Genomic DNA, 17881 nt, shown 5'->3' with positions numbered 1-17881 from the left:
TATGTCTCTTTAGAATAAAAAAAAAAAAACAAATGAACACGCTGCAGCCTGGATGCTAACTTTGCGGCACTTTGTTTTCTTCTGGAGAAGGGTGCGGAATCGATGGGGGGAAAGTGGTTTGGTGGCATGCCGGCTAAAATGAGTGAAGGGGATGGAGTGGAAGGAGAAGTGCAGGAATAAGTCTGGGAAATAAGCAAGTTGGTGAGGTTGGAAGACAAAAGGGAGGCGATTTGTTTTCTTAAGGATTGCTGCAGTATGCATGCTAGGTCGCTGTTTGTAGATCTGTCGGGAGGAAGTTACCTCTTTTCGTGGGAAATGCAGGTTGTGGGAAGAAAAAGATTGTATTACAGATTCCTCTTAATAGTCTTCTGAATGCAACTTGTCGGAGTGAAGGGGGGGGGGGCAAATATTTGTTTTAGGGTAGGATTACAGTTTATAGTTCTGGCAGGATTCAGCTTGCAGAAATCGCAAAATGCTTCGTGCTCGGATCCTGATTGTAAAATGATGTGTTGTGTAGATGAACTGTGCTGTAGGTGGTAGTTTCCTTCCAGACAGGTTAATGCTGGCGTGTTCCAATTGTATAGAGAGAGATTCCTGTGAATTTAGCAAAAATATATGGCCCCCCCCCCCACCCCTCCTAAAAAGAACAGCTGCAACGTAAAAAAAAAAAAAAAACCAAACCCAAAATGGGTAGACTTGCTCCAATTTCAGTTTCTTTCAGGGATACCGTGTGTGCCCGTTTACCGTAGTGGAAGCGTTTACGTATGTTGCTAAGGAGCAAAGAAATTAAAAAAAAATAGTTAAGATTCCTGGCCGTTTGGTGCTTGGTGCAGTGATTCCGAGCCCTTTTCGATTCCTTTTATTGTTCATGGGTTCTACTGGAAAACTAGCATCCGGTTCCGCCGTGCCCTCTTTTATTGTCTTGTCCAATATTTTTTTCGTGGAAAGGACAGTGGCCACCTGGAACAGCCTCTCTCGTTGAAGGTAGCGGAAGCCAAAACACTCGCATAATCCAAAAAAGCCTCAAGTAGATTCTAGGTATTGCCACGGGGAGGATGGTCAGACCGGATGGCCTCGGTGGCTTTTGTCCACCACTGTGTAAAGCTGTGCCATAGGTTCCCCTTTTCTTTCACTGGATAAAGCCCACCAAGCCCTCCTGGTTTGCCTTTTGTTCTACCTCTTGCAGTGCTACAGATGCTGCTTGAATCTCTCTGGCTTGTCCTGCTGTTTCTCTGAAGCCAACTAGTGCTGAGAGTTATGTCTTATCAAGATGGATATTGTAAAGAGCTTTTCAGCCTACTTTCTGAAGAAAGAACATAGGCTCAGATTGCCGTTTCTGTGTATGTGTGTGTGTCCCTAATAATGTTTGTGTGTGGTGTCAAAGATTCAGTGCATGCCGGGGGTGGTCCCAAAACTTTTTTATTTTTGGATCTGCATATAACACGCATGCATTCCGGAAAGTAGGCCCCATTACTTCCGCCTGGAGCGTCTTGTTTAATCTTTATTTAAAAAGCATTTTTAATACCCCGCTTTCCAGGCTGAAATTCTGCCACCCAAAGCGGTGTGCAAAGAGAAGAAGATGTGGGATGTAAGCCTGGACGTGGAATCAGGTGATTTGAGCATTTTAGGTTGGGCTTGTTACAGCGTTGACAGGGCAGGTTTGGAAAAACGTGGTCAGGGTGTTTTTGTATTATTATTATTATTATTATTATTATTTCTCACATTTCTTCAGTGGACTTGGAAGAAAGGAAGCGTAGCAGCTGTGGGGAACTCTTGTAGCCTTCCCTGGAAAGGTAGAAGAGCAAAGCCCCCGTGGCCAGGCTGATGGCACAGTGGCCTAGGTTTGAATTCCCAGGCCTGATTCTGTTTCCCTGGGCCGGAGATACCGGTGATGACGCCTGCTAGCCAGGCTTTGCTTCCCTGTGAGCTGAGCTCCGGAGGGAGCCACGACTTTTAGGCCCTGGCCCAAAGGTCTGTTGCTGTGATGGCTGGTGTGAGATTGGGAGGGGGTTATAAAAATAAGGGAAACCCCTCCCCCCCCCCCCAAAGGGGTAGCTGTGCATGAAGGCCCGTGGCTCCAAATCCCATCCTCAGATCCGACTGAGCAGGAGGGAAGGAGCAGCAGTTAAAGCCCCGTTTGCGTCCAGCTTTGGTGATAGGCTTGCCGGCAGCACGGAACTGGTCGCCATCGCTTTCAGCTCCCCCCAGAAAACCCCCCAGGACTAGCTGCGCTCTCTGTTGGTGGAGTTAGCATGTCACGAGATGCAGCTCTGCAGAGACGAGATGATAATGCCAGCGGCGCCCTGGTGTGTTTATCTCGGAAGCATCCCTTGCCCCGGCTTTCCCTGCGAAGCAGACGCTGCACTAAAAATCCCACTTGGCACTGGGCAGTCCCGGCGCTGCCCTAGCTTCTAGCAGCAGCTCGGAAAGCCAGGGCTAGCAGAATTAAAATCCCTGAAAGCATCAGCCCCCGTTCAAGGGCTCCCAGACAACCGGTGTCACACTTGCAGGATGAAAGCTATGGAAAATACTTCCCCACAAAACCCAACACCATTTTTTTCATTGTGGTGGAATCGCTAGGCTGGCGCCCGATGGCAATAACGAAGTTAGCACGCCCATACAAACGCGTAGCCAGTTGCGCCCATCTATGTGGATGAGGCTATTATCTATTACCCGCTGACAACAGAAAATCACTGGGCACCCAATGGCATGCTCTTTAATGCAGCAAATTTAACTCCAGTCCCGGACGTGGCGTAGAGTCAAAGGCTCATGAGAAATTTAAAAAAATACGGGTCCTCTGTGGTTCCTTGTGCTTAGTATTGTCGTGACATTTACATTTATTGCTGGCAGTGTTGAAAAATAAATGCATATTGGCTTGATTTAAAACAAACCAAAAAAAACCAACCAATTTCTTCTGGAGGCCTAATTTAGATGCCCTTAGCAAGGTGGGCCTAGCCATGGGCATCTTCAGCAAAGTCTGTCTGAAGAAGCGGGACATCAACGGAGGCTGGTATTGAGCGCCCGTTGCAATTGCGGGCTCCCTGTGCATTTGAGCGCTGGGGGGGGGGGAGGGAGCAGAATTCTCCCTTTTTTATGCAGCCCCCCCCTCATTTAAATACTGCATCGGGCGCCCAGGGGATGTGGCTGCTCAAGACGAGTGCCCTGTTTTCAGCGCGCGTCTAATCCCATTGGGCCCTAAGTTGACTCCTAGAGCAAAAGGTGTTCAGTGCAATATGGGGGGGGAAGGGGGGTTTAATTTCCATCCCTGCCCCCCACTTCCCCCCCCTTTGCATTCCTAAAATAGGGGCTCTCTGAGCTCCCTCCTCCCCTTGCCTCCAGATGGGAATCTTTCCCCCCCACCCCCCCAGAGGACCTGCAGGCCCCCCCCCCTCTGGGATGGGGTTTGGGGGTAGAGAACCTGACAAGTTGTGATTGTGCAGCTGAAAGTGAAAGTCAGCGGGGGGGGGGGGGGGGGGGGGAGAATCTGGTCCGGTGATGCAACAGGGCCCGGTCTAAAGTGGCTGCGGAGGTGGCCTGGTCGACTTGGGGCAGCCACGGAACTGGCAGCTGGCCCCAGACCAGGACCATTTCCCCCTCCAAAAGATGAATCCTTTTTTGAAAGCAGTTCCGTAGAAGGTCGTTTGCTCTTTTATTTGTTTCACCTCTGTTGGCCGTAAGCTTTCAGAGTTGAAGTGCGAGATTTGTCTGGGAAAAGAGGGAAATGTTTGAACACCTTCCCCCCGCCCCTCCCCAACACTCACACTCGCCCAGATGGCACAGAAACAAGGGGTTAACAAAAACAAAACAAATACGCAGAATAGGGTGAGACCATTTTACTAGGACGAATCCGATACGCTTTCGGCTGGATTTTAAATCAGCCACGCGCGTAAAAGTCGCCACGTGGGGGGCGTGGCCGGGCCCACGTAAGCGGCGATACGCGCACGAGGGCCGGGCCCTGAGAAAGGGGCGGGTCGGGGAGGGGGCGTGTTCTGGATGGGGAGGGGGCGGGTCGGAGGCCGGCCAGGAGAGCGGCCATTAGCCGCTGTCCCGGGGAAGCGCGAGCCGGCAGTTGGCCAGCGCACGCAAACTACTTCTGCTCCAGGGGGAGCAGTTAGTGGTAAAAAAAAGAAATGTAAGTCACTGGGATGGGTTTAGGGGGAGGGGAAGAGGGAGGTCTCAGTAGGGGTTCCGGAGGGAGCTGGGGAAGGGCCGATTGCATCGCCGCGCGTCATTTGCAAAAAAAAATGTGCACCCCCTGCGCGCTGCCCGCACGTGCGCTCGCGGATTGTAAGATCTGGTGCGCGCGGCCACCGGGTTTTATAGCATGCGCGCTTGTGTTATAAAATCAGCGCGCCCGCGTGCATCTTTTAAAATCTACCCCTTCGTGATCAGCTTTTGGCAGCTTGACACTCTCTTTTCCTCAGGGTCAGACCAGAACGCATTCAGATGGACCAAGAGGTCAACCCACAGCACTTAAAGCACACTATGAAGGAAACTTCTGGAGGGAGAAAGGCGCTTCGGCATCTCCGCAGGATTGCCTGCTCCTCCCCCTTCCCACCCCTGAATGCCCAGGCCTGTCCTGCGACCCCCCCCGGGCAGGATGGTGGTCTTTAAAAAAAGGTCCGGTGTTTAGAGGTACTGCCAGGCCTCTGCTTTTCATATGCAGATGGGGGCCTTTTTTTTTTTTTGTGTTGTTTTTTTCTGTCATGGAAGTCCCGACCTGCCTGTTCATACCTTTCTGCCTGCTGCTGTCAGTTTACCCGTTCCTCAGTGCCCCCACCCCCCACCCCAATCTGAGCTGAAAGAGAGCCCGAGGGTCTGAGAATGCAGCTCCCTGGCTTTTTATTTTTTCCCGAGGTGTGCAAAGGCGCCCTGCCCCTGCCAGGGCAAACTTCCTGCCCTGCCAGCCCACATCCAAGCACGCTGGAATTTCCTCCTCTGTGCCTCTGAATATTAGTTTCCAGTTTAACTCGGGGTCATCTTGCGGGGATTGCATTTAGGGGCGGAGAGGGGAGGGAGGGGGAAGAGAGAAGGGGGAGACCGCAGGAAAATATTTTCGAGGGCATGAATGTGTGTGTGTGTGTGAGAGAGAGAGAGAGCGAGAGCTTTACATGCGCTTAGGAATAGCAGCAGTGATTATATTATGAAGGCAGACAGAACTAATGATTAACTTTTGCAGTCTGCACACTGTCTCCAGTCTGGCGCTGGGTGTTGTTTTTCCCCCTAAGTAGGCCCTGGCCCTGAGTCGGCAGGGTATTAGGTTGTAGAAGAAAGACAGAAGGAATGAAAGCAAAGGGAGGGGGGGGAGGGAGTTTTTTCCATCAGATCCAGCCATGGAATTTTTTTGGCTGGAATGCAGTTAAATGCTCAAAATGTCATCTCGTCCAAACAGTTTTCATAAATGTTACGGAACGCGTGACAAAAGAAAAAAAAAAAAAAAAGATACGAGAAGAACTCGTTTCCAGTGGCAGTTTTCCTCTTCGTTTTTTTTGGTTTTTTTTTCTTGCTGATTCTTTTGTATCTGTCAGAAATGTTTCCTTCCTCTTAGAAGAAAAAAAAAAGAAAAAGAGTGTCAGATCAAATGGCGGAACATTTTTCTTAGCAGTGTTGGTACGCACAAGAGTGAAGGACTTGGAGGAGATGCATTTCGTACAGTAGTTGGGTTTTTTTTTTTTTTAATCTGGAGGCCACTGCTGTGGACTCCAGAGTTTCTGTCAAGCAGTAGCCAGATTATTCAGGAATAACAGACTTGGCCTGTTTCTTGGCTGTTTTGCTCCCTGTGGTCTTACTCCTAATTCGCCTTTCATTTCCTCCAACTTTACAGATGTTTTATTTTTTTTAAAAGAAAAGGTGTATTTTGGCCATGCCCCGTTTCCCTCATCCCCTTCCCCTTTATCATCATCCTTTTGGTCCCAGAGGCAGTGTCTGTGTAGCAGTGGTACCCTCGCTGGCCCCGAGATTAACCCTGAAACGCTGCTCCGAGGCCCACAGTGGTTGCCGCCGCCGCCGTCCCTCTTCCCCAGGCTGAAGCAGGGAACGCCTTTGCTAGTGCGTCTTGTCAGCCCTGTTGGATGGGAGACTTCAACCTTGGGGCCTTCCATCTTGAAAACTGCTTTCCCCTGCGTTGCTGTCTCTCGCTGTCCGTGCTTTATAGGTATCCGTACGATGCCGTTCTGTAAGGTTCTGATGAAGATCGGCGCCTGATTTGCTTGCTTTTGTAACAGTGGGCGCGGCAAGGGAGGAGTTTTCAGAAACTTTGAACTCTTTATAATCTCCTCTGGAACCAAGAGCCATCCTTAAGGGGGGGGCAAGTAGGGGCAACCACTCTGGGCCCCGCACCACCCTGGTAGCCCCAGTCCCCAACATTATACTTTCCTGTCAGCTTGAAGGTGGACCCATGCACTTCGGTGTTCCTGGGCCCTGGTGCGGTTCATTTGCCGTGGGTCGCACACCCTCCTAGGGTCAGACCTACTCAGGAATGATTGAGAATAAAAAAAGGATCTTAATTTTTATTTTGCTTTGCCTGCTGATTGAATGGTTTAAAATATGCTAGCACAGTTGTGTGATTCACACTGCATCGGTGTATTGTGTTTGTTTGTTTTGTTGGTTTGTTTTTTTTTTGCTTTGCGGTATATATATCTGGCTTAGTAGATTTTTGTTTTATTTGTATTGATTGGGGCATTATATCGTTTTCTTATAAGCTATGACTTTGTTCGCTTTTCCCTTTTAGCTTTGGCTGTATATTTTAGTCTTTTGTCTCCTAGAATTCACCCTGTCTATCACCAGTGCAATCATCACTAACAACCTCAAATATAACGGCAGTTCAGTTTTGCCCCAAGCAAACAGTAATACAGAAAACTATTCTCAGCATTGTTCAGTGGGGTCGGAGATCTAGTTCCTGGGGAAAGAGGAAGGTGCCAGAGTACAGGGGAAGCAGGAGTGGGTTGCTGGTATAGTGAACATGTTGGTGGTGGGCATCTGGCTGCTAGAATAATAAGGGTGAGAGGGGAAGTGCCTGGCTGCTAGAGTAATGGAAGCAGGAATGGGCATCTGGATTGTGGAGGTGGGAAACCCGGTTGCTAAAGTGGTGGGAGTTGGGATGAGTATCCAACTGTTGGAAGAAGTGCAGAATGAGTATCTGGCTGCTGAGGGTAGTGAGTGAGTTCCTGGCAGCAGGAAAAGTGAGTTGGGTATTTGGGCACTCCCTGTATTTTAGTTAAGTTTTTTACATTCTAAGGAAAACCACAAAAGTTTTGTTGTTTCCCATTAAAATTAGTCTACATACAGTGGTACCAAAGGCAGAGCAAGGGGGAAGGGGAAGATACAACTTTCCTGCTCGACATGAATGTAGGTTGTTTGGTTTATTTTTAAGGCAAGAATTAATGTATTTTTACAAATGAGCTAGAGGTTGCTCAAGGTTATTATTTTAATCCATGTGGTATCTTGAATATTTGAAAGTAGTTTTAAAAACATCATCTAAATTGGATTTAGATGCAGCCTTGTGTGTGTATGTTTGGGGGGGGGGGGGGAGTGGGAGTTCCCCACAATGGGGCTGATGCAGTACAATGTGCTCAGCCAAGTGCACTGTTTAACCCACAGTTGGATGCAGGTTTTGGATGCGTGGCCACAACCCCTTATTCTGTAAGGGGATTAGCGCATCCAAAACGCCCGTCCAACTCCCCTGCGAAACTAATAGCGCTCATCACACGCAAATGCGTGTGCGCCCGACCCGCACTTTTTTACGTTCAGAAACTGATGCCTGCCCAGAGCGGGCGTTAATTTCCGAGCAGCCCAAAAAAGTGTACAGAAAAGCAAACAATACTGCTTTTCTGTACGTCCTTCGACATAATATTGTGACGTTATTAAGTCGGAGGAACTAAAAGAACCAAAAGATTTTTTAAAAAATTAAAAAAAAAACAAAAAAACGTTAGGCAGTCAGATTACAAAAACGGATGCTCGTAGAATCGAACGTCTGTTTTCCTAACCCTCTGGCAGCCACCTTTCCCAGGCGCCCGCCGACGAGGAGGCGCTAGGGGGCGCACATTTGTCCCTAGCGCCTCCTTGGCAGCGTGACCCCCCCCCCCTCATTTAAATATTCAGTCGCGGGCCTAGGAGAGGTGACTGGGAGGTGTTAGGAAAACGGGCGCTGAGCGCCCGTTTTCCGCACAGATTTACTGCATCGGCCCCAATTAATCTCAACAATAAAGGCCTGCTTCCCACCCACCCCCTAGCAAAGGCCTCAGAAATTGCTCACTCAAACTTACTTGTGAAAATTGGGCTTGAAAATGAAGCTAATAACCCAAACCCAGTTTGCAAGGCACCGCAATCTGTGCAGGCCAAGGGCATAGTTAAAACTTCAATTTTTATTTAGCAAAAAAAAAATCAAAGCAATTTTTCTCTATTACACAACATGAAGGGATATCAGTCCCAAGGCTTTCATTCTAAAAGAACCCGATGGTGCATCTTACGCTTCAAAGACTAAATAAGCAGACAAACATGGGCTCATTGGTTGTTTAAAAAGATATCCCCTCCCATTCCTAACCATCCGATAGCTTTAGTTCGCCAAGAAAGAAAGCTGAACTAATGACACCAGGGAGAAAAGCAAGCGTATCATCGGCAGAGCTCCTCGGAGAGCGTATGAAAGGAGAAAAATTTGTTACAGCTAAAATATTTTGCTACATGGACTGTCTTGGAGTGGTGGAATTCTGCCCCTGATGCTTTGATGCTTGCGCGCCCTCTGACCTTCATTCTCACTCCAAATGTTCCCCCGACAGCGGCGGAGGAGCGCCTGGCTGCAGAGTTACTTCCTTCACATTCTCTTCTATTGTTTTACATCCTATTGGACCTTTTTCTTTTTTTTTCTTAGAGATCTGTATCTTCCTCTATCAATATATATTTATATAGTTTCTTGTAGCTCTGCCCTTTTTGCAAGAGTTGCCTCATTATTTACTTCCCATGGGCCTTCAAATCCTTTTTATTTTTTTTTGTTTGCTACCTTAGTCCAGCAATGTGGCTGTGGCAGGAGGTGAGAGGGGGGTGGCTGTACAATATTTAACTCATTCACCAGGAGCCTTGCAAGCTTCGATCTGCGCTTATTAAAAACAAAGGAAAAGCAGATAGAGAAGGTTGGTGCATACACAAAAAAAAAATAGGACTAAACAGCAAGGGTGGGGGGTGCATTTACTGTAAATATCTTCTGAATGGATTTTGGCTGCCTGACGGAACCCACCCTTCCTCTAAGGCTTTTCTCCTGGCAGAGCTGAAATGCAGCCTTCAGACAGCGCGCTGCTCTGTAATTTGCATGGCTGATGAGGCCTGAACACAGGGCAGAGGTAACTGGAGTCAGCTGGTTCCTCTCTAACCACTGGAGACAGGCGGACAGCCCTGCTAGCGTTAGGCACACTGGCAGTTTATTCTAGTAGGGTGGAAGGTTTTCTTTGGGGTAATGTTCACAGGCCGATTATTAAATCAGGAACACGACAAACGAGATGCATGAATCAGAATCCTCCGTAGAGTTTTTTTTCACAATTTCACTTGCGTGTGCATTCCTTTTTAATAGGAAGTAGGCGGGAAATGGTAATAGCTGGGGAAAATGCAAGGACGATTACTTGGGGCTGTAATTTGGCTCGGTCCTGGTTTGGTTCCAGCACAAACGAAGGAGAGCGGGAGATGAGCGAGGGGGCGCGTGGGTGCATGCGATGAAATGTATTTTGTTTTCGCTTAGGCACTGTCTTGCGGTGTCTTGGTTCGCATCCTTTCGATGGTGGTGGCTAGGTCTGGTACTGAGAATTTCAAGCACCGCGAAATGCACTTCCCAAACCGTGGTTCGGGACCCCAAATCTTCATTTTGGGGGGGGGGGGGTGTCACAAGTGCCTCACATGGCAGCACTCTTTTGGTCCAGAAAACAACAAGGTAGGCAATCTAAAAACGCCGTGAGGAAACAACAAAAAATAGATGCCCAAGGGTCTTTTCCGAATCTTTAATTGGTGGAGACATAGGTAATTTGTTAAAATGCCCGACTCGGGCCGAGTTTCGCCACTTTCCAGTGGCTGCCTCAGGGGCTTAAATGAGAACGCACAAAATGAATCTCAATTAGATTCAAAAAGCCATCCGCAGTACAAACCTATCTTAGTTGAAACACGTTGTATTGAATCGAGTGGAGGCTACACACGCTGACCCGAGATAATACGTATGCGGCGCCATCAGTGAATAGAACCGGAAAAGTCTTAAGCGCAACGTGTTTCAACTAAGATACGTTTGTACTGCGGATGGCTTTTTGAATCTAATTGAGATTCATTTTGTGCGTTCTCATTTAAGCCCCTGAGGCAGCCACTGGAAAGTGGCGAAACTCGGCCCGAGTCGGGCATTTTAACAAATTACCTATGTCTCCACCAATTAAAGATTCGGAAAAGACCCTTGGGCATCTTTTTTTTTGTTGTTTCCTCATAGCACTCTTCTGGTGCCAGCAGCATTAGAGGGGAGGAGGAACCCCTGAGAGGTGGAAGAGGGAATGGGGCATGAGAATGAGGGAGGGACTAGAGGAGGGGATTAATAGGAGGGGATGACAGAGGCTCAGTTGAGATTATGAAAAGGTTTTAGGGCTAGAGAATCAGCTGAGTGAATGTGAAAGGGATTGGATAGGCCGGGGAGATAAGAGGGTGTGCTGGAGGGGAGATGAGCCTGGAAGTTCTCTGGAAGGGCTTAGAGGATCAGCTGGAGTGCAGGGAGGGTGGGTGATTGTCGGGGGGGGGGGGGGGGGGGGGGGGGGGGGGGGGGGGAAGAGCCTCACCTCTTATTTGTTTTGCTCATCTTCTGGGTGGTCATGTAAATTTTTAAGTGCTAAAATGGGGTTCCATTGGTTAAAGGTTTGGGCAACCATTAACCGCTCTGTACCTTGCATTCAACTTTATTGGTACAGATAGGGCCCAAAAAAAACCCCAAAACCCTTTTAAGTAAATTTGCACAAATGTTTGGAGGTAAAAAAGCAGGACCATATACAGTAGTTAAACAGCTGGTGGTCCACTAAAAAAAAAAAAAAAAAGCCAGGACTAGATGATACAAGTGACCTGGTGCTTATCTAACCTTCTGATTGCCCTCTTAAATAGGTATGAAGTTGTAAAACTGGGTAAAAAAATGGATGGCCCAGAAATGGTGTGTGTGCGTATATAGATGCAGGCATTCTGAAATACTTTTGGTGACTATAAAAAGCTTTCCTTGTAATTAGCCAGCTGCAGAGATTGGCTTTAATTAGCACGAGCTTGGATTGTCATGTATTCTCATGGCGCCACGACACGAACCCACGGGGTTGTTTTTTTTTAAGAGGTAGGCCTTAAAAACCTGCCTTATTTGTAGAAAGTCCTGATGCCAAGACATTCGTAAAAAGAAAGAGGCCCTGTCCATTGCACGACCCCCGAAAGGTGTCCTTTGCATCCTGTGTAATTCAGGAGCTTGGGAGGGATTCATTCATGAGCTTTTCTAATATATCCTCGGCAGGTCTGTTCATTCATAGCCAGGGCAGGCCTTTCCTGTGCTAGCAATTAAATACCTCTTTGTAAGCGGCGGCTTACTACTTGTCAAGTACGGAAATACAGGTTAACAAATAAAAACAAAATAAATATAGAAGGCGATACCCTCTTTTTCTTGTATTGGACTAACTTAATTTGCAGTTCGTGACTGGCTTTCGCCCTGAGGAAGGGAGTAAGTGTTAGCTCCCGAAAGCTAGTCACGAAACAGCATTAAGAAAGGAAAGCGATCACTTTTTATATTTGTTGTTTTTAATCTGTTAACCTCTATTTCTGTGCATTCAGGTGGACTAATACGGCAACCGCACTGCTCGTTAAGGTAGTCTGTGCCAGTGCAAGTATGAACACAAACTGAAATGCCCACCCTTGAAAAAGGGCAGCTTTTATAAACGAAACCACTCTAGTTTAAAGGCATTCTGGAGACATTCACTGTTAATTGCAGGGGAGGTTTGTTACATCTAAAAATAACTTTTAACTGGAGTAACTCTTCCCTCCCCCCAAAGAAAAAAAAAAACTGGGAGATGCTCAGGCATCTTGATTGATTGGCGGTTTTATCAATTAATATTGCATTTTGCGTTCACAACGTGGGGTTTCGTGTGTGGTTTGTTTTTAGTTCTCCCCCCTCCCCGGGCTCCGTGTGCATGCAGGCTCGTGACGGTATCCGAGGCGTAGGTGAAGAAAAAAAGGGCGCGCTGAGTAAACGTCGAGGCCAGGGCAAGCCTCGAGGGCGTTTCGCGGTGCCCGTCGTCGAAGGAGAAGTTTTTACTTCCCCCTTCCTTGCAGGCGGGGGGAGAGGGAAGACCGTGCTTTACTGCGAGGAACTCTGCTGCAGGGCCTCAGAGCTGCACAAACACACACCCACACTGCAATTTATCCGGGCTGGGCAATTAACATAATCTTGGAAACAAAAAAAAAACCCAACTTCTCCTCACTGACGTCTGTCTGGAAATTGTTGGGTGGACTGGCGGACCGCGAAGATGAAAGGGAGGGGGAGGAGACCCCCCTCCCCCTGCAATCCGAGGGATTTTCTTTCATGCAGCAGGGTGGCTACAGTCGGGGATCTCTCTGCTGTTTATAGACAGTTTTCTGCCTTCTTTTAGTGATTGTTTCTTTCTGGGAAGCCTTTAAATTCTGCCCTTCCATTCTGTCGAGAATGGAAAGTGAGCGGAGACGCTAGTTTAGTATAAAAGGCCTCTCTCTTGTCCTTCCTGAAAGACTCTGTGCATGGAGGTACTGCTCTGTGTGCACGGTTTCTTTCTTTTTTTTTTTTCTGGGGAGGTTAGGTTAAAGGTAATTTGATCCATGGCTGGTCTCTCTCTCTCTCTCTCTCTCTCTCTCACACACACACTCCTTCTCCCCCTCAACTTCGCCCCCCCTCCACCATCCCTTACTGCTTATTCGGTGCCAAGTTTCACTGGGATTGAGTTCTATGAAAAAAATAAAAGTATTGTGAGGCACAGAAAAGGGGAAGAGGCTGCAGCAGCAGCAGCAAATCGGGGCACACCTTAAAAGCAAGCAAGAAGGAGACTTGAATCAAATGCAGTTTTTAATTTATTTTTTTTCCCAGAGTTTCTTAACAGTCACCGCCATGCCTTCAAAATAGTTGTCAGGGAGGAAAGATGGTTTCCTGTCAGTAATGACTTTTTTTTTTTTTTTTTACATTTTTGTTTGGTTGAAAAATGTAGATGCAAAACGTTTTTTTTTTTGTTTTGTAAGTAGAAGGGAATTTAGTTGGCTCAGATAGTCTGAGGAAATGTGTTTCTCACTGGCGTATAAATGAGGAAATTACAACGCGGCGCCTGACCATTTTTTTTTTTAAGCGCTTTGCACCAAGCAGAGTTCAAAGATGGGCGGAATGGGGTTATTCAGGTTGTTAATAAAGTTAATGAAAAATCTGCTGGTACATGAACAATTTCTCTATGGTAGTTGACCCATAGCCATGTTTTTGTTTTTTTTTAAATATAAAGTGCTTAATGAAAGCAGTCTGTTGGCACCGCAGTAGGTGGTACGGGAGCCAGACAGGCTGAGGAGGGTGAGAAGGGCCGGGCGAATGTGGCCCAGGCCCTCGGGGGCCCTCTTGCAGTACCTGTTCTGGGGAGCTGTCGTTTCCGTATCTGGAAGGTCGTCGCATACCTTTTCAGCTTATAGCAGAAAAAAAAAAAATGACAGTCCCAGGCGGCCTGGGCTTTATGGGCTATACACGACCCGCCCCCTCCCATTTTATAGAGACAGATGGGTTCCCAGGGGCTAGGCCGTAACACGTCAAGAAGAAAGTTAAAAGGAGTTGGTGGATGATCTGTGCCGAGCTGCTGTGTGTACTCTTACCCTCCTACCTAACACTTAGTGCTCTTATGGAGGAGACAGCATGTCCACCTCCCCACCCCACTTGATAGTACAGTATTAAGTTGGCTTTTTATACTGCTGCCAGCAAAACAGAAATGCAAATGGCTAGAGTGCTAGTTGGGGGTAGAGGGAGGCCTAAAATTAAGTGATATTTTCTTTTTCTTTTTTTTTTTTTTTCGTTAACAAATACAAGACTTCCGGTCTCCACCCTGCCACCACAAACCACACTCTAACTGTAGCTCAGTGAGATTTATAGCTCGTCTGACGTCGGGATCTTACCATTTATTACCCAGGCTCCAGCTACAAGCCTAAGTGGCTCTGGTAAATTATAGCAGATACCTTTCATTCTGCTCAGCAACCGCCTTAACCCAACTTTTGCCATTTCCTTCTAAAATACAATATGGAATAGAATACGGTGTGGTTTAAGTAAAGCGCGGGGCGTTTTTGAAGTGCATTTTGTGTATGAGGTGGCTGTGAGTTTTGGGTCTAGATTAATCTCGTCTAGCTGCCATTTGCACTTGGAAAAGATTTTGCATTGAGGGGGGCCGAAAACCCTACCCGGCTCTCTTCGGCTCACATCCCACCTCTGTGCTCTGTTTCCACCCCCCCCCCCCCCCCCCCCCCCCCCCCCCCCCCGCCTCTTTTACCACTGTCACACCCATAGCTGAGCCTAAAACCAAAAATGAAAAGATTTTCTTCATGTGACAGACCTAAATTAAAGTTATTTCCTGTAACCAGTGATTAGCTGTGTGCTAGCTGCAGCCTTCAATATATTAACTTGACTGTTTCATTTCTCTGTTGCTTTCTGTTCTCATCAAATCCTAGGTTCCGGTTCTGTTTTATCTCGTATATTTTAGTAGGTTTTGTTTTTTGTTTTTTTTTTAGTAGTAGTGGAGTAAATAGCATGCACCTTTAATTATAACCACATCCCTTGTTTTTTTAAATTCTGTCTTCCTGAATCCATATTTTGGTTGGCCATGCTGTCTGTATTTGTTCTCTGATAAGGGCCAGCATGACAGCTCCCCCAGTTTATTTGGATCAGTTATTCCCAACTATTTTTTTTTTTTTTTTGTTGCAGCACACCTGACAACCGGGTTCACTTTCCCATGGCACACCATCACTTTCCCTCTCCTCACGCCACTCCCCCTCCGTCAAACTTCCCCTTTTCTGCTTCCCTCTAACCTGATATCATTGCCTTCTCTTCCTTTCCCCACAGCCGCCCCCCAGCATCATCACGTTTGCTTTTCTCTCCTTCCCCACTCCCTTGGCATTGTTGCTTCTCTTCCCCTCACCTGCTGGCATCACTACTTTCCCTTCCTCTATACCCTGGTATCACTTCCATCTCTCTGACCTCCTGGCATCAGCTCTATGTTTCCCTTCCTTGGCATCACCATCTTCCCTTTCCCATCCTCCTGGCATCATCACAGTCTTAACCTTCCTTCACATCCCTGGCATCATCATCACCTTCTTTCCTCTTGACATCGGTATCATCTTCCCTTTCTCCCACCCTTTTGGTATCGTCGTCCCCCCTCCCCGGATGGCCTCCAGTTGGCAAGAGGAATCCGGCAAGCAGCGCTTCTAACCTGCCAGTGAGCAGTGCATCTTACCTGCAGCTGCTGCCTCCTCTGCTGGATTCCCTCTGAAGTGGAACTGTGCAGGGCCAGTGGCTCTCTCTAGGCTGCAGGGCCCCCCTCGCAGTTCAGAGTTCAGAAGGAAGCCGGCGGCAGGGTAAGGAGCATTACTCGCTGACGTCTCCTGCCGACGGGAGGCCGTGTTGCAGGGGAAACTGGGGGGGGGGGGGGTTAGGTTTGCTTCTGGCGGCTGTGACCCGCCCACATCTTCCCTCTGCAAGCGACCAAAAATTTGCGGCGGCACCTGAGACCGGCGTTTCATGGCATATCGGTGGCGAACACCTGATTTACGTTTCAGTCGGGATCCTAACCCCGATTTCTTTCAAATCTCCCATGTCATGAATGTGTCTCTTGTTTCTGCTGGGAAGATTTCTGGCAAAGGGCTTTGGCCATATCTTCCAGCTCTTTGCTACGTTGGGTAAACTTACATCCAAGGATTAAAGGGGGGACCGCAGCGAATTGGGGGGCGGGGAGGTTTAGGATCCCTCAGGTTCCAGAGTTGAGAGGATCCATCGAAGAATCACTCTTCCATGTCAGCAATGATGGAGACGATGGGTCATGCATATGTTTACAAAATACATGTTTTCAGCTACATTCCTGCTTCCTGGTTTACATATATCCTTTGTATTGTGCTTGTTTGTGTTTTGGTTGGCAGTGGTTTCTGACTGCAGGACTACCAACTCACCCCAAGGATGTTTTAAGTCTGCCTGTTTTTTTTCTTTTAAACTTCTAACTCTTAAGCGCTCTCTGGAATATGTAGTCTTGTGTATTGTTTCGACAAAAGAATGGTTTGAGTTGGGAGCTTAAAAGCAAAAAATGAGCTTAAGGCGGTCCCCGCTGTCATGTACTGAGTTGGTGCTGGGCGTGTGTCTCTCTTTGCAGTACCCGTTGGACTAATCATTGGCGTCCGGATTTCTAATTCTTTGACATTCTCTCTTTTAATAGATTCCCAAGTTCTTCAGGAGCCCGGGGATCAGTCACACTGGTGCGTGGTGGCATACTGGGAAGAGAAAACACGCGTGGGGCGGCTGTACTCCGTCCAAGAACCCTCCCTGGATATCTTCTATGACCTACCTCAGGGGAACGGCTTCTGCCTCGGGCAGCTCAATTCGGACAACAAGAGCCAGCTTGTGCAGAAAGTCCGCAGTAAGATCGGCTACGGGATCCAGCTGAGCAAGGAGGTGGACGGCGTGTGGGTGTACAACCGCAGCAGTTACCCCATCTTCATCAAGTCGGCCACACTGGACAACCCCGACTCCAGGACGTTGCTGGTTCACAAAGTGTTCCCGGGCTTTTCCATCAAGGCTTTTGACTATGAAAAGGCATACAGCTTGCAGAGGCCCAACGACCACGAGTTCATGCAGCAGCCCTGGACTGGATTTACTGTGCAGATCAGTTTTGTGAAGGGCTGGGGCCAGTGCTACACAAGACAGTTCATCAGCAGTTGCCCGTGCTGGTTGGAGGTTATTTTTAATAACCGATGACTCAGAAACTGAGTGGATTTAGAAGACATTTAAGTACTTTGCTGCTAATATTTCCTTCCGAGTGCTTGCTTTGTCATGCAAACTTTTCTGTCTCTTTTTTTTTTTTGTCTTTTTGAGAAATAGCTTATGGAAAGATTTGCCTTGAGTATCACAGTATCTTTTCTTAAGCACGTCAATGACCGGTGGTTCAATTGGATGAGGAGGCGGAGATGCAGAGGGAAGCCAATAGAAATAAAGAAACAAGTTAAATAACCTCTTAGTGCATTTACAATAGTCCTGTTCTTCATTTGGCCTATGGCATTTATGTAATGTGGTCTTATGTTTGCAGCCTCTCCTCTTTTTCTCAGGATGTGTTTTGTTGTGCCTTTTTTTTTTTTATTGGAGAGAGAGAAGGAGTCCTCTCCACCTCCCCTCTACCCCCTTTTCCCTGCAAGGACTCTTGCTGCTTCCCAGCTGCCACACGTCAGGCGTGTGATACCTGCAGCGATGTCGTGCCAGCTGACCTGCAGCAAGGTATTGCCCTTGCGATGAGAGTTTTGCCAAGGTGGGACCCAATTGACATGAATTTGTTTGGGCAAACGCGGCCAAAGCGAACCCCTCCCATGGCAGTTTCTTTCTGGTTTACATTTACTTTAGGATTCCTTCAGATCATGTTAGGGCACTTAAGTTGCGTATGATATCGGCTGCTTAAAGGCACCTGATATGGCTCTTTGTGCCGATATTAGACTTGCCCACACATGGGACCTGATTTACTATGGGCTCTTTTCCCTTTCTGTATCTATGGGGAGTAAAAGCATAGTAAGTCAGGCTCTTTGTAATTTGAGCTAACATACGAGCTGATAACCACTTCCGCTGTCCCACAATACACCCATATACGCATAATCTCCCCTCCAACCCAAC

At 47.7% G+C, this 17881-nt stretch overlaps 1 protein-coding gene across 5 annotated transcripts in view; it reads left to right on the top strand.

The window, feature by feature from the left end:
* SMAD7 (SMAD family member 7) overlaps positions 1-17233 on the top strand; it is a 100024-nt gene extending 82791 nt beyond the window's left edge. For all 5 annotated transcript variants that reach the window (XM_029580360.1, XM_029580342.1, XM_029580351.1 and 2 more), the window contains one exon: positions 16443-17233. In XM_029580360.1, the coding sequence (XP_029436220.1) occupies positions 16443-16981 (539 nt within the window). In that variant the 3' untranslated portion in view covers positions 16982-17233. The remainder of the gene's footprint in view (positions 1-16442) is intronic.
* Positions 17234-17881: the final 648 nt, after the last annotated feature.

The sequence above is a fragment of the Rhinatrema bivittatum genome, chromosome 1, assembly GCF_901001135.1.
Source record: "Rhinatrema bivittatum chromosome 1, aRhiBiv1.1, whole genome shotgun sequence".
Classification (NCBI taxonomy): Eukaryota; Metazoa; Chordata; class Amphibia; order Gymnophiona; family Rhinatrematidae; genus Rhinatrema; species Rhinatrema bivittatum.
The sequence above is the reverse complement of the archived record's forward strand: the minus strand, read 5'-3'. Positions and strand labels throughout refer to the sequence as shown.